Source organism: Ascaphus truei, chromosome 11, assembly GCF_040206685.1.
Source record: "Ascaphus truei isolate aAscTru1 chromosome 11, aAscTru1.hap1, whole genome shotgun sequence".
NCBI lineage: Eukaryota > Metazoa > Chordata > Amphibia > Anura > Ascaphidae > Ascaphus > Ascaphus truei.
This window is the reverse complement of record NC_134493.1, coordinates 39,476,506-39,491,154: the sequence shown is the minus strand read 5'-3', so window position 1 is coordinate 39,491,154 and position 14,649 is coordinate 39,476,506. Positions and strand designations below refer to the sequence as shown.

The 14,649-nt window shown below is 50.6% G+C and overlaps 1 protein-coding gene across 2 annotated transcripts in view; it reads right to left on the bottom strand.

Annotated features, from left to right (window-relative positions):
- Window positions 1-554: 554 nt before the first annotated feature.
- Window positions 555-14,649, bottom strand: part of CHTF18 (chromosome transmission fidelity factor 18) — a 39,232-nt gene continuing 25,137 nt past the window's right edge. The window contains exons 18-22 of one of the 2 annotated variants that reach the window (XM_075565774.1): window positions 12,920-13,050; window positions 6,708-6,852; window positions 2,123-2,251; window positions 1,865-1,922; window positions 555-1,412 (exon numbers count right to left, since the gene is read on the bottom strand). In XM_075565774.1, the coding sequence (XP_075421889.1) occupies window positions 1,279-1,412; window positions 1,865-1,922; window positions 2,123-2,251; window positions 6,708-6,852; window positions 12,920-13,050 (597 nt within the window). In that variant the 3' untranslated portion in view covers window positions 555-1,278. Of the gene's footprint in view, window positions 1,413-1,864; window positions 1,923-2,122; window positions 2,252-4,772; window positions 4,825-6,707; window positions 6,853-12,919; window positions 13,051-14,649 lie in introns of those variants that run through there. The other variant, XR_012787398.1, reaches the window with a different exon arrangement.

Sequence of the window (14,649 nt, the reverse complement as noted above, 5' to 3'; positions counted from 1 at the left end):
GCTCAGTGAGATCATCATCTTGGACGAAACACATTTGTATGACAATTAAACAGCCGGGGGGGGGGTCAAACTATGCAGTAACACAGGGCCGCTCAACTCCACTCCAAGCCCCCCCAACAGGTCAGGTTTTCAGGATATCCCTGCTTCAGCACAGGTGGCTCAATCTGTGAGCTTGAGCACCCCTGCAGTAACACACACAGGAAGATGTATTGCCCTGGGGCAGCTTTGTGAACAGAGCCCTGTGTGACTGACGCATTATAGAACATTTTAAGCTTTTCAAGGTAACCACACTGCAGGAGTGATGTTACTAAAACAGGGGAGTTCATAACAGGTTCTTCTCTTGTTCAACACAGTTTTCCTTTTCAACGTTTTGTTGTCGGGAAGCGGTTACACTTTTAAACACACAAAGGGAAAAAAAAGCAAAAAACACAAACGTTATTTTTCGCCGCTTACACTTTTTGTATATTGTAGAATGTCACATTTTGCCGCAGAGCAAAGCGCAAACGGAGACATGGAATTTGGGGAATTTATACGGTGAAATAAAGAAAGCGACAGGTGATGAAACATATTTATTCTTTTTTTCCGGCCTCCTCATACAAAACAATCAGTAAAGCTGAAAACAGAAGCAACTTTATAAAAAAAAATTATTTTATTTTAAAAGTTATTTTCTCTGTTGGGAGTCTCGTAATGGTTCACATGCGCTTTTTTTTTTTTTTTTAACCCTTTTGCTGCTGGCGCAAGCTTCGCTAGTTTGCTCTGCAACTCCTTCCAGCAGAGATTGATCTTAAAAACATGAACGTGATTGTATAACCCTGCATCCCACTGTGTGTGTATACAGCAGGTGGGGCAACTCCAGTCCTCACGGGCCACCAACAGGTCAGGTTTTTGCAGGAAAATCCTGCTTCAGCACAGGTGGCTCAGTCGAACCTCGGACACAAAAAGTTAACGGCAGCTTCCAGGGTTGTCACTTGGACTCTCCAGGGCTTGGCTACAGCAGAAGCTGTCCCAAGGAAGGTAGTCTGGAAACCCACTAGATCAGGGGCGGCCAACTCCAGTCCTCAAGAGCCACCAACAGGGCAGGGTTTCAGGATACCCCTGCTTCAGCACAGGTGGCTCAATCAATAACAGCCATCTGTGCTGAAAGAAGGATATCGTCAAACCCTGACCTGTTCAATGAGTCAATGAAAAGGTGCAGCCCCCTGACAATGATGGTGGTCCCCGGCATGGCTGGCAAGAGTCTTTAGAAGACGTCCGATGACAGTTCCTCAAAGGACATCGTCACAGCAGGTCCTTGATGCACACATTTCGCCGCACAGCATTGGAGACGCCTTCGTGAAACCGGAACCAAACGTGACTGTTCCCCACAGCCTTCCCGATGCGTTGCTCAGCAGAGAGCTCCTGGCCTGTACTTGCTGGGAGGGGGGAGGAAAAAACATTGCATTACGTTTTAAAACAAAAATCTGAACTAAACACTTGAGACAACAAGAAAACCTAAGAATAAGGTATAGAACTCTCCCAACAACAAGGGCACTCAGGCGTGTGCAACAATATCTGCATCAATGTACTAGTACACATAGCACGGCAACATATTAACAGTTTAATACCAATTCAAACAGTTTTAAGCAGATGTCTGGAGCGCAGAACAGACGTATTCTTCTGAACTCATTTACACTCAGAGGGACCTACTTTCCATGCTCTCATACACACGATTCCCACAGTGACGCCCGGACAATCCCAAGAAGTTCAACCCTTTTAATAATGCACAAAAAGCTTCGGGACCACCAACACTGTAAAGTCAATCGGGACAAAAATGGGTTTAATATTCTGGTTCCCCAGCACAACAAAAAATAAATGTCGTACTTACCCAACATTGGGGTCACCACTTTCTTCACTATCTGGCGGCCAAAAAAATCTTTTTCAGGCTGTGTGGGGGAAAGAAAAACAAATAAGCAGCCAGTTTCAAACGTGGGATTAAAAAAATGGAACGATTAGTCCATGGCGAGCGCTGCACAGCCGGCGTTGACCCCAAAGTTTGGGAGACACTGCCTCAATGTACCAACAGTCATTGGTTTCAAGCAGGAAGCCCTCTCTGGCGCCCCGACGTAGCTCTCAGCTTCCTTACCTTCTCCTCAAAGGCCGTCTTCTTCATGATGTTCTCCAGGCGCTGCTCGTGATTTAAGGCGCCGGATTTGGGAGCGGGTTTCGCCTGCTCACCGGCATTGACCCCTGTGCTGCTGGAGACGGTGTTTGCCTGGTAACAATGAACAAAAACACATGGGCGATTATATAGATCGCAAGTAAAGGGTTACAGGTTAGAGGCGGACAAAACGGTCACAAATGCATTGGCTACATTGTACGCGTTCCCCCCTACCAAATTCCCATCGCCAAACCTTAAAGGGCTAATAATACGGAAAAATTAGTAAACTTGCAGCAAATTATCATCAGTGAGCGAAACATGGTGTTTGTGTGTGTGTGTCTCCCCTATAGATAGCGTCGGCCTGCGAATCTAGCAATTTGGGAGACTTTTGCCAGTTAGCATATTAAAATTTGAAGACTTAATGCTTCACAAATAACTGGTGAATTCTGCTTTTTTACAACTCAAAAATGACTAATTCTGCATGGTTTGCAACCTTTCATACTTGAAGACGAGAGGTAACTCCATGTATTACTTCCTGGTAAATACATTTGTATTAAAGTATAAATACAATTTTATAAAGCTCACGGGAAACTTTTGCACACCTAATAGAGAGATCTAGCAGATAGATAAAAATCACGATTCGAGGGGAAAAGTTAAGATTGTGTCTTTCCTCACGCAGCAATGTTTGTTAAAATTACTCGAGGTTTATGCTTGAACATGCAACATTTTCTGCGCCATTATACACTACCACTTATAGATCACCAAATAACCCATAACATGTAAAGTCTGGAGAACGTGGCCGAATTATATGGCTGTGCAGGGTTCTCTTTGCGCAACGTCTCAAACAGTAAACCTTCTCATTACCGCGTTGTTGCCGATCCGGCCACTGAAGATTTGTACCGATTAGGTTAGACACCAGTAACTAAAGTCGTGTTCAGAACCATGTTCTAGGTTGGAAGGTGGGCCTTCAAGAGACCAGGTTTTCCAAACTTGTCCAATTTGGCTACAAATTGTGGAACGCTCTAAGGCAAGGGTGGTCAACGCCAGTCCTCAAGGGAAACCAACAGGTCAGGTTTTATGGATATCCCTGCTTCAGTACAGTGGCTCGACAGCCACTGATTGAGCTCCCTGTGCTGAAGCAGAGACTGACTGAGCCACCTGTGTTGAAGCATTAGCAGGTAATTAACCCCTCTCTGATTCTCACCAAGGCAACTTGGCTTAGGTACGGGGTTCCATTTAAACCTGGCCTGTTTGAGAGCGGAGATTGGACCGCTTCAGGCCCATGATAAAATACCCAGTTCCATTGCACTAATTGCCTCCGGCCTTCATTAACATTTGCCTCATTAATGCCGAAATGCATCAGAAGTTCTGGTGCGAAATTTCCCATCTCAATATCAGAACATGGGCTTGGCTGGACCGGTTTGGAAACACTATAAAAAAAAAAAAGCAGGGGTAGCATACTCCAGTCCTCAAGGGCCACCAACAGGTCAGGTTTGCAGGAGATCCCTGCTTCAGCACAGGTGGCTCAGTCTATTCGGAATCACAATTTGTGAAACACACCCACCCTCTTTATGGACGGTGCTTTTAAAAATGATGTAGAATTTTCTTCTTCTATAATTGCTACGATGTATCTCCCCCCCCTGCAGTGAGGCCAAAGCATTGGAGATTTCCTCCTGTAATCAGACAGTGAAGGACTTGCTGTACCTGAAAGCAGCGGCCCGCTTTCTCTGCGGGTGGCACGGCGGTTACAGCGGCCCCGCGCTCTTCCCGAAGGCATGTAAATTAAATGCCGGGGGAGTGGTGAAGGCCTCTGACTTCACTTACCTCGGCTCAGAAGGCTTCTGGCGAAGCGTCCCCAAGGCAGCAAATGACACAGTGGGGGGGGGGGGGGGTCACGTGACACCACGTTGCCATGGCAAAGGGATGTCAGAACGCCGGAGCCAAGGTAAGGATGGGGGGCGCGAGGAGGGAGAGCCGGCAGGGGAAAAAGATTGCCCACCCCTGCCTAAAAGCCAACACATCGTTCCAGGGTCACCTTGATCCAGCGCCTGCTTACTACAAGCTCAAAAAGCCTCATCTAGGTGAGCAGTCAGTTGGGCAACAATGGGGTCCCGTCCTCTCAACCCCGGGGTGGGCAACTCCAGTCCTCAAGGGCCACCAACGGGTCAGGTTATAAGGATATCCCTGCTTCAGCACATCCCTGCTTTAGTCGAAGACAGTCACTGAATGAGCCACCTGTGCTGAAGCAGGAACATCCTGAAAGCCTGACTTGTTGGTAGCCCTTGAAGACAGGAGTTGGCCACCCCTGCTATAAAGTAATAATCTTTAGCCCAGCCACTGTTTAGTCGCATAGCAGCAAACACGGCTCAAGCAAAACGCGCAGTTCCAGGGCTTTGGTCTCCGGAATATCATGTAAACAAAACCTCTCCTGGGGTTTACACTTTTCTCCAACTATGACCCTGCAGGGAGAGCGAGACATGGAAGGAATCATTATCCCACGAGAGTAATTATAGGTATGGGGGCAACGCGAGATGAAGCCGTTCCTCCCTCCTCCGTTTGCGGCAGTGAATTCCCCTAAAGGCACACGAGTTGTTCCATGCTCACTTTATAAACGCTCACTTTATAAATAACTTACTGCAACTTAAAGATGAAAGGTCCATTTCCAGGAGATGTATCACCAGGACTGGCTGCAATAAAGGGGCACTTTATCAGACCCCATTTAAAGAGGCAATCCAAGCAGTTAAAACCAAAAAACTAATTACCTAAGCTGCCGATCGATTCGTTCTCCCACGAACGATCAGCAAAGATCCTGCTTCCCAGGGTTCACTAAATGGCCGCCTTTCAGTTTCAAATCAATCCTTTAGTCTGTGTAACTCAGCAGCTACACTGTATCCTTATATTACTAAGGGAACATTATCTATGGCTACAGTTTGCAGCTCTCACTGCTGGGAATATTGGCAACAAATGATGACAGACAGGAAAGGGTTACAAAGATCTTGCACTGCTGGGGAGGTGGCTAAACCTGCTACAGAAAGGAAAAGATGCTCAGTATAGTAAAACTCATTAAATGACATTAAGAGTTGAATTTTAAAATAGAAAAGATAGTAAGTTATCTAATACTATAGCACTGATTTATTGAAAAACCACACGTAGGATATTGCTTGCGATGCTCTTTAAGGCCAAGAGGTCAACATACATGTATTTGCACTGCAGATTACCATTGTAAAGAACCATTTGGCATGCTTGTGTTTAAGGGTTTCATTTAGAGAAGCCCATTTTCTTCTAAGAGTGTCTAGAAGCTGACAGAAAGGAATATTCATTTTCCATAGCAGTAATTAAACAAGAAATGTAGATTTGCTGCTGCCTGTGATACTTTAACTGCCCCCAACACGACACTTCTTCAGAAATTAAATGGCAGTAAAAAAAGCTTTTGAAAACCTCACAAGTCTCTTCAAATCCAAATAGCCATTGTGCACTAAGATGATTTAAAAGATGTTCCGTGTGTAACATATGGAACGGACTGCTGCAATATAAGCACTAACAGATCAGAATAGACCAGCCACAGAGAGGCATCTGAAACAATCCCACGGTGCAAACACACTTCTCTTTTTTCCCTTCACGTGATGTTTTCCGGACACATTGTTTGATTGCTGACAAAAGGGAGCCCCCACCCCTCTTATTACCATACAAACAAGGTCAGTGGATAGTGCAGTAAACAGACATTTCGAAGGCCAGCATCTCTTCTCAGCTGTAGAGAGCGGGTGCAATTACACGACTTTACGAGCAGCCACTAATGCAGCTTTGATTCGTGCCTAGAGAGACTTCTTTGTGTTGTGACTTGCAGAGCGCGGTTGAAAAGCCCTAAGCCTGCTTAAGATCTAATGCAACATCCAAATGCGATTGAAAAGACCTAGGATGCCTTTCCCCCCACGGCCAACAAAACGCTTTGATCTGCAGCGAGAGCGCTACTCGGGAATCAGATTGAGCTGCAGCCTAGGAAGGCGACACGCTCAACTTCCCAAGCGCGTGTACCAGCGATTTTAACCCATTGGCTGCCTTATGCTCATATTTCGGACACGCTGTTAAGCCAAAGCAATTTGGAGTTTCTGAAATCCATAACTTGCACAGTAAAATTCAATTCGTATTACCATCCATGTCCTTTGTAGAGCCATACAGTGCTAAAACCAAAACCTATCTTATTCCAAAAGAATGGTGGTCTTTGGAAGCTCAGGTAAGATCCTAAGTCTGGGCCAAGGGGCCTCAACTCGTCCTCAAATCACCCCCCCCACCAGTCAGATTTTCAGGATATCCCTGCTTCAGCACAGGTGGCTCAAATGAGTCCCAGCTACGGCACAGGTGGCTCAATCAGAAGACTGAGCATCTGATTGAGCCACCTGTGCTGAAGCTGTGATACCCAGAAAACCTGACCCGTTTAAGGGGTTTTGAGGACTGGAGCTGAGCACCCCCTTTCTGGACTATAGTGGCGACTACTTCATAGGCTCTCATATAAAACGTGTGACCCCTTCAGCTGTATCCCACAGGTCCCGGCCGCCCTCTCCTTAGCACTCACCGTCCCTGCATTTCTCGCCTGCTGGAACGCCTCCGTCCTCCTCATCTTTTCCAGCTCGATCTCACGAGCTATCAGCTGCTTGGCCTGGTACGTCAGCTGCTTCCTGGCCGGGAGATCCGGGAACCTGCAGACGTCTTCCACGTTCCTGGAACAAAAAAACGCCGCCCGCCATGTTTATGAAAAACTAGAAAGTAGTACGCAGTACATTGTGGGAGAGAGGACAGCAATATTGTATGAGTGTGTACAGATGTGTGTCAAGACAAGCAGACAATAGGAAGTCCCTGCCTCAAGGCGCTTACACTATAGCAGGGGCGGTCAACTCCAGTCCTCAAGGGCCACCAACAGGTCAGGTTTCCAGGATATCCCTGCTTGAGCACAAGGTGGCTCAATCAGTGATTGAGCGCCCTGTGCTGAAGCAGACTCTTCGACTGAGCCACTGATTGAGCCACCTGCGCTGAAGCTGGGATATCCTGAAAACCTGACCTGTTGTTGGCCCTTGAGGACTGGAGTTGGCACTACTGGAAGGTGATCATATTGCTTTGCTATGTGTTGTGTGACCCTCTGGCCGCGACGTGGCCAGTATCACGTTGCTCAAACACAATTCTTCATTGGTTCATTTGTTTCTAGGTGCATGGCATCCTCCCAGGGTTTAACCGTGTAGCTGCTGCCGGAGCCGGCTACAGGTTCATTATAAAATGTTCCGCCCGTCATAATGCACAATTTAAATCCCAGCACTGACACCGTTTTAATGATCGCAGAACAGTGACAGTTTCGCCAACAGAATACGGAGTGAAGGGAAATAAAGTCTGTGCTCATCTTTGTAGGCAGACGCGCACAGCAAAGATATCCTCCAGGACAGGGGAAAAAAAACCACCCCCAGTTATAAAAATAGCCCAAGTAACCAGCGTCTGCTCTCCAGCGAGGAATCTCAGCATCAGGCCGCGGCTCTTTGACGGATAACACAGAATATGGCGTCCCTGTCCCTGCCATCCTAAGGCTGCGCGCTTATAGTCCCGGCGACGTCACAGCAAAACAAATTTATTTAATCCGGCGTGTGCGCTTATAGTAGGGGCGACCGCGACGGTTTGGTTGCGATCGCTGGAAGTCAATGACATTTGATTTTTCGGCGATCGCCGCGTGACGTCAGCGGGCACGCGAGCGGTTCAGCCAATGAGGGGCGAACCACTCACGGCCACGCGCCCCACACTATAGGCAAAAAACGCTGCGTCAACAGTGACAGATGACGTCACGACACCGTAGCAAGGACTATAAGCGCGGCCAATGCCAGGGCAGAGACCCACGTCACAGGGCTGCAGCCACGTCTATTCGTGGAAACCAGGACACGCCTTTCTCTGTGTATAATGATAACAGCCATGTGCTTGTCCTTGCAGAATCCATGTTGGCGGGCGACAGCTGGACAAGGAGTACAGTAATAAATATAGGCAGGGCTTGACCAATTACCCAAAAAACTACTCGCCCCCTGTAAAAAAATTGAATAAATTCCTAATAAGAAAAATTCTGCATCTCTCTGAACCATTCTCTCTCCAAAACAACAACACACACACACACACACACACACACACACACACACACACACACACACACACACACACACACACACACACACACACACACACACACACACACACACACACACACACACACACACACACACACACACACACACCTGGGGGGTGAGAGGTTGCTGCTTTTACTTGCTCCATACCCCCAAAAAACAAAGAATCTCACTTAATGAACAGAACGTGGGCGCCGTTACAGGAGCCGGTGATTGCGTGGCACCAGAACGTGGGCGCCGTTACAGGAGCCGGCGATAGCGCGGGAACAGGACGTGGGCGCCGTTACAGGAGCCGGTGATTGCGTGGGAACAGAACGTGGGCGCCGTTACAGGAGCCGGTGATAGCGTGGGAACATAACGTGGGCGCCGTTACAGGAGCCGGTGATTGCGTGGGAACAGAACGTGGGCGCCGTTACAGGAGCCGGTGATTGCGTGGGAACATAACGTGGGCGCTGTTACAGGAGCCGGTGATTGCGTGGGAACATAACGTGGGCGCCGTTACAGGAGCCGGTGATTGCGTGGGAACAGAACGTGGGCGCCGTTACAGGAGCCGGTGATTGCGTGGGAACAGGACGTGGGCGCCGTTACAGGAGCCGGTGATAGCGTGGGAACATAACGTGGGCGCCGTTACAGGAGCCGGTGATTGCGTGGGAACAGGATGTGGGCGCTGTTACAGGAGCCGGTGATAGCGTGGGAACATAACGTGGGCGCCGTTACAGGAGCCGGTGATTGCGCGGGAACAGAACGTGGGCGCTGTTACAGGAGCCGGTGATTGCGTGGGAACAGAACGTGGGCGCTGTTACAGGAGCCGGTGATTGCGTGGGAACATAACGTGGGCGCCGTTACAGGAGCCGGTGATTGCGTGGGAACAGAACGTGGGCGCCGTTACAGGAGCCGGTGATTGCGTGGGAACAGGACGTGGGCGCCGTTACAGGAGCCGGTGATAGCGTGGGAACATAACGTGGGCGCCGTTACAGGAGCCGGTGATTGCGTGGGAACAGGATGTGGGCGCTGTTACAGGAGCCGGTGATTGCGTGGGAACATAACGTGGGCGCTGTTACAGGAGCCGGTGATTGCGTGGGAACATAACGTGGGCGCTGTTACAGGAGCCGGTGATTGCGTGGGAACATAACGTGGGCGCCGTTACAGGAGCCGGTGATAGCGTGGGAACATAACGTGGGCGCTGTTACAGGAGCCGGTGATTGCGTGGGAACAGAACGTGGGCGCTGTTACAGGAGCCGGTGATTGCGTGGGAACATAACGTGGGCGCTGTTACAGGAGCCGGTGATTGCGCGGGAACATAACGTGGGCGCCGTTACAGGAGCCGGTGATTGCGTGGGAACAGAACGTGGGCGCCGTTACAGGAGCCGGTGATTGCGTGGGAACAGAACGTGGGCGCCGTTACAGGAGCCGGTGATTGCGTGGGAACAGAACGTGGGCGCCGTTACAGGAGCCGGTGATAGCGTGGGAACATAACGTGGGCGCCGTTACAGGAGCCGGTGATTGCGTGGGAACATAACGTGGGCGCCGTTACAGGAGCCGGTGATTGCGTGGGAACATAACGTGGGCGCTGTTACAGGAGCCGGTGATTGCGTGGGAACATAACGTGGGCGCTGTTACAGGAGCCGGTGATTGCGTGGGAACATAACGTGGGCGCCGTTACAGGAGCCGGTGATAGCGTGGGAACATAACGTGGGCGCTGTTACAGGAGCCGGTGATTGCGTGGGAACAGAACGTGGGCGCTGTTACAGGAGCCGGTGATTGCGTGGGAACATAACGTGGGCGCTGTTACAGGAGCCGGTGATTGCGTGGGAACAGGACGTGGGCGCCGTTACAGGAGCCGGTGATTGCGTGGGAACAGAACGTGGGCGCCGTTACAGGAGCCGGTGATTGCGTGGGAACAGAACGTGGGCGCCGTTACAGGAGCCGGTGATTGCGTGGGAACATAACGTGGGCGCCGTTACAGGAGCCGGTTATTGCGTGGGAACAGAACGTGGGCGCCGTTACAGGAGCCGGTGATAGCGTGGGAACATAACGTGGGCGCCGTTACAGGAGCCGGTGATTGCGTGGGAACAGAACGTGGGCGCTGTTACAGGAGCCGGTGATTGCGTGGGAACAGAACGTGGGCGCCGTTACAGGAGCCGGTGATAGCGTGGGAACATAACGTGGGCGCCGTTACAGGAGCCGGTGATTGCGTGGGAACATAACGTGGGCGCTGTTACAGGAGCCGGTGATTGCGTGGGAACAGAACGTGGGCGCCGTTACAGGAGCCGGTGATAGCGTGGGAACATAACGTGGGCGCCGTTACAGGAGCCGGTGATTGCGTGGGAACATAACGTGGGCGCTGTTACAGGAGCCGGTGATTGCGCGGGAACATAACGTGGGCGCCGTTACAGGAGCCGGTGATTGCGCGGGAACATAACGTGGGCGCTGTTACAGGAGCCGGTGATTGCGCGGGAACATAACGTGGGCGCTGTTACAGGAGCCGGTGATTGCGCGGGAACATAACGTGGGCGCTGTTACAGGAGCCGGTGATTGCGTGGGAACATAACGTGGGCGCTGTTACAGGAGCCGGTGATTGCGTGGGAACATAACGTGGGCGCTGTTACAGGAGCCGGTGATTGCGTGGGAACAGAACGTGGGCGCCGTTACAGGAGCCGGTGATAGCGTGGGAACATAACGTGGGCGCCGTTACAGGAGCCGGTGATTGCGTGGGAACAGGACGTGGGCGCCGTTACAGGAGCCGGTGATAGCGTGGGAACATAACGTGGGCGCCGTTACAGGAGCCGGTGATTGCGCGGGAACATAACGTGGGCGCCGTTACAGGAGCCGGTGATAGCGCGGGAACAGAACGTGGGCGCTGTTACAGGAGCCGGTGATAGCGTGGGAACAGAACGTGGGCGCCGTTACAGGAGCCGGTGATAGCGTGGGAACAGATGTTTAATACTGGATGACCCTCTGGCAGTGAAGAGGTGAAAAAGAACAGGAGGGGACAGAGTATCTGTATTTTTGCACACTTGCCATCTGTCTCCAACAAGCGAGCGGTTAATATAATACCCGGCAGAAATAAAACAGAAATGGTTACTGCGTAATCTTTCAGCCGGGAGTTTTCCTGGGAGATTATGTAACAGGCAGCGGATTAGGACGGCTCTCTGCTCTCTGTCCTCCGTCACATCCATTCCCAAGGTAACATATCGCCCCATGAACATGTAATGTGAAATGTAGCCACAGGCGGGGAGAAGGCAGACTCCGTTCCCCCAGAGACAGGCAAGGGCCACATTTCAGATTGATCAGCCCATTTAGTCTGGAATGTATTATTATTAATAAGAACTTTATTTCATATAGCGCTGGTCTCTCAATGGGACTCAAAGCGCGTCACAATTACAGTATAGCGTGCGGTACGCAGCACATAGGATGTGCTTCAGACAGTTCCTGCCCCGTAGAGCTTACACTCTAAGGCTAAGGCCCCGCTCCCAGAGTCAGCGCACCTGCGCTGCTGACAGGCGGTGCGCTGAGATACACAGACCGCGATCTGCAGGGAGCGGGAGCGGGAGGTGGGCGGTTTGACAGGGAGGGGGGCGTGGCTTGAGCGGAGGGACCCGCTACTCTCCCCCCCCTCCCTCCACGGACTCGGGCTGGAGCTGGAAAGTAAGTTTAAACACACACACGCAGGCACTCATTCATACACATACACACACACACACACACACACACACACACACACACACACAGACAGGCACGCACGTACTCAGGCACACACACACAGACAGGCACTCACCTGCTTTCACTCCACACTCCTCCCCGCTCCCCGAAGCCTCTCCTCCTCCCGAAGCCTCCCCTCCCCATTGGCTCACAGCCACACACGTCACGCGTCAAAGCTAGGAAACACCATTCTGTGGTGTCTCCAGCGGCTGACGCGCTACAGCGTGTAATCAGCTGTGCAGCCAGTGGGGACCGGGACCGGCTCGCGAGGATTCCCCTGCTGGTGGGGAACTCGCGACCCGCCGCCCGCGCCAACGAGCGCAGCGGGACCGAGGCCTAAGATTTTGATGCCGGAGGCAGAGAGAGAGAGAAAGTGACTCGCCCAAGGAGCTGACACTGGGAATTGCACCAGGTTCCACTGCTACAAAGTCAGTGTCTTTACTCGCTGAGCCTCACCACCATGCATTCTAGGGCCAGATTTATTAAGATGTGCTTCCTACATAAACACCCCCAGGAACAGCAGAGTAAATATGGCCCTTTGTCAATAGAGCCATAAGGTGTCTTTTGGAAATAATACCCTTAAGCCCTTAATTAAATGCGCCCCTTTATGACATGTAAAGTCCAATTATCAAGACAACATGTTTTTATTTACTACGTTTTAATCAGATTTGGCTTTTTTATTTCAGTGGCGTACTGGTTAAAGGGCTGGGTTTGAATACACAAGCTCATAGGTTCAATTCCAGGCAAGATGACCAACATTGTATGATCTTGGACCACACACCTGATTTGAAAGCGAGAAAAGTATCTAATAAAATATAGTTTAAAAAAAAAAAAAAAAATGGCCTCCAGCAGCAGTGAGCGTCCATTGCAGAGACAGGAGGGTATCCTGCCAGGGGGCACCCTGTAAAGCGTTGGGTGTAACAGTCATACTCACGGGTCCAGCTTGTAGAGGTACTGCCCTTCGGGTGTGCGCTCCTGGTGGTAAGTGAGGTTATACGCCAGCATGGTGTTGATCAGCTCCGCCAGCTGCTGCTTCTCCTTCATGCTGAACAGCTGGGTATTCACCTGCAAGGGCAGACACAGTAATGAAGCCGCATGTCGCCCGAGGGACACCTGCCCGAAGCCGCCGCTCACGAAAATAAACTCAGGAACGATTGCACCTCCTCTTGAAACATGTCCGCCACTTCCAATTCTTACAGCCGCACTCCTCTCCGTCACTTAACAACTAATTAGGATGGAAATCCGCATGGCAGACCCGGCAAGGCCCCGTGTGCTGCGGTCACTTTAAAGCAGCAGTTCAAGCTGACGTTTAAAAAGGGGGGTTGGGGGGGCGCCCTACTGCAGCAGGCCGATAAAGCTTGGACACTGCCCTCTCCATCCATATGCAAGAGGGGGTGGGTGGCAGGTATAGATTTCCTGTTCACAAAACACTTATCGACCATCAATTATTCATCCAGGAAAGTGAGCAGACACAGACACGGCTCCCGAACATCGATCACAGAGGAGCGCGCAACATTTCTCTTCAAGGAAACATATTGACCTGGACAGTATGTGCTCAGGCAGGTAAAGGCCGAACATAAGTGTGCCAGATATCTGCTGTGCTGCAATATACAGTGCCACTGTATCCCATAGCATGTCAGAGTCATGCAGACACCTCTGGGGTGCAAGCACTACAGCTGTTAGATAGCAAATACTCACACATACATAGATCACACAAACAGTATCAGTTCTGCATCGTCCTAACGACCCTGCCAATATCACTTTCTTGTAACAAACACAATGCTTTATAGACCCCCTGGGAGGGAAGGTCATTTTCAGAAAGTAGCACCATTTAGGTCCGGGGTGAGCAACTCCAGTCCTCAAGGACCACCAACAGGTCAGGTTTCCAGGATATCTCTGCTTCAGCACAGGTGGCTCAATTAGTCCTTGCTTCAGCACAGGTGGCTCAATCAGTGGCTCTACGACAGAGCCACCTGGGCTGAAGCAGGGACATCCTGAAAACCTGACCTGTTGGTGGCCCTTGAGGACTGGGAATTGCCCACCCCTGATTTAGGTCCTTGTTGAAGTATGTGAAGCGGTTTATCTGCATTGAAGAAGAATGGGGTGAAAACCTTCTCCAGCAGGGGGCAGCAGCAGCAGCACAGTGCATTGTAAAAGGGCCCCAAGTCTTTCATTGTTCTGTGATTATAGGAGTTATGAGGCTAATTGCACTGGCCCTTGGCTCACCCTCTACCAACGTAGATTTAATTGAAGTCAACTAAAAGAAAATTGAAATCTAAATGAAAAGAACGTGAGCCTGGGGCTTACAGGTCTAAATACAGAACGAAATAACCTCGCAGTCCCACGGAGACAAGTGACCTCGCACGAAACCCGGAGAACAGGGAGAGATGGGAGAGAAGCCACGTTCTGTCGTGTTACAGAGAGCAAGTTGCCTTTTGCTAAAGGCACTGACCTCTGAAGTGGGGGTGCAGTATCGGACTCGGTTAAAGGTGGTAATTCTTAGGTTTTTAATTGCCTGGAATATGGAGCAGAGACCACTGCAGTAAGGAGAAAGCATAAAGCCATATAACACCTAGGGCCTTATTCAAGGGCTGATCGCAGGAGCTTTAGGAATAAAGCGACACACACACACACACACACACACACACACACACACACACACAC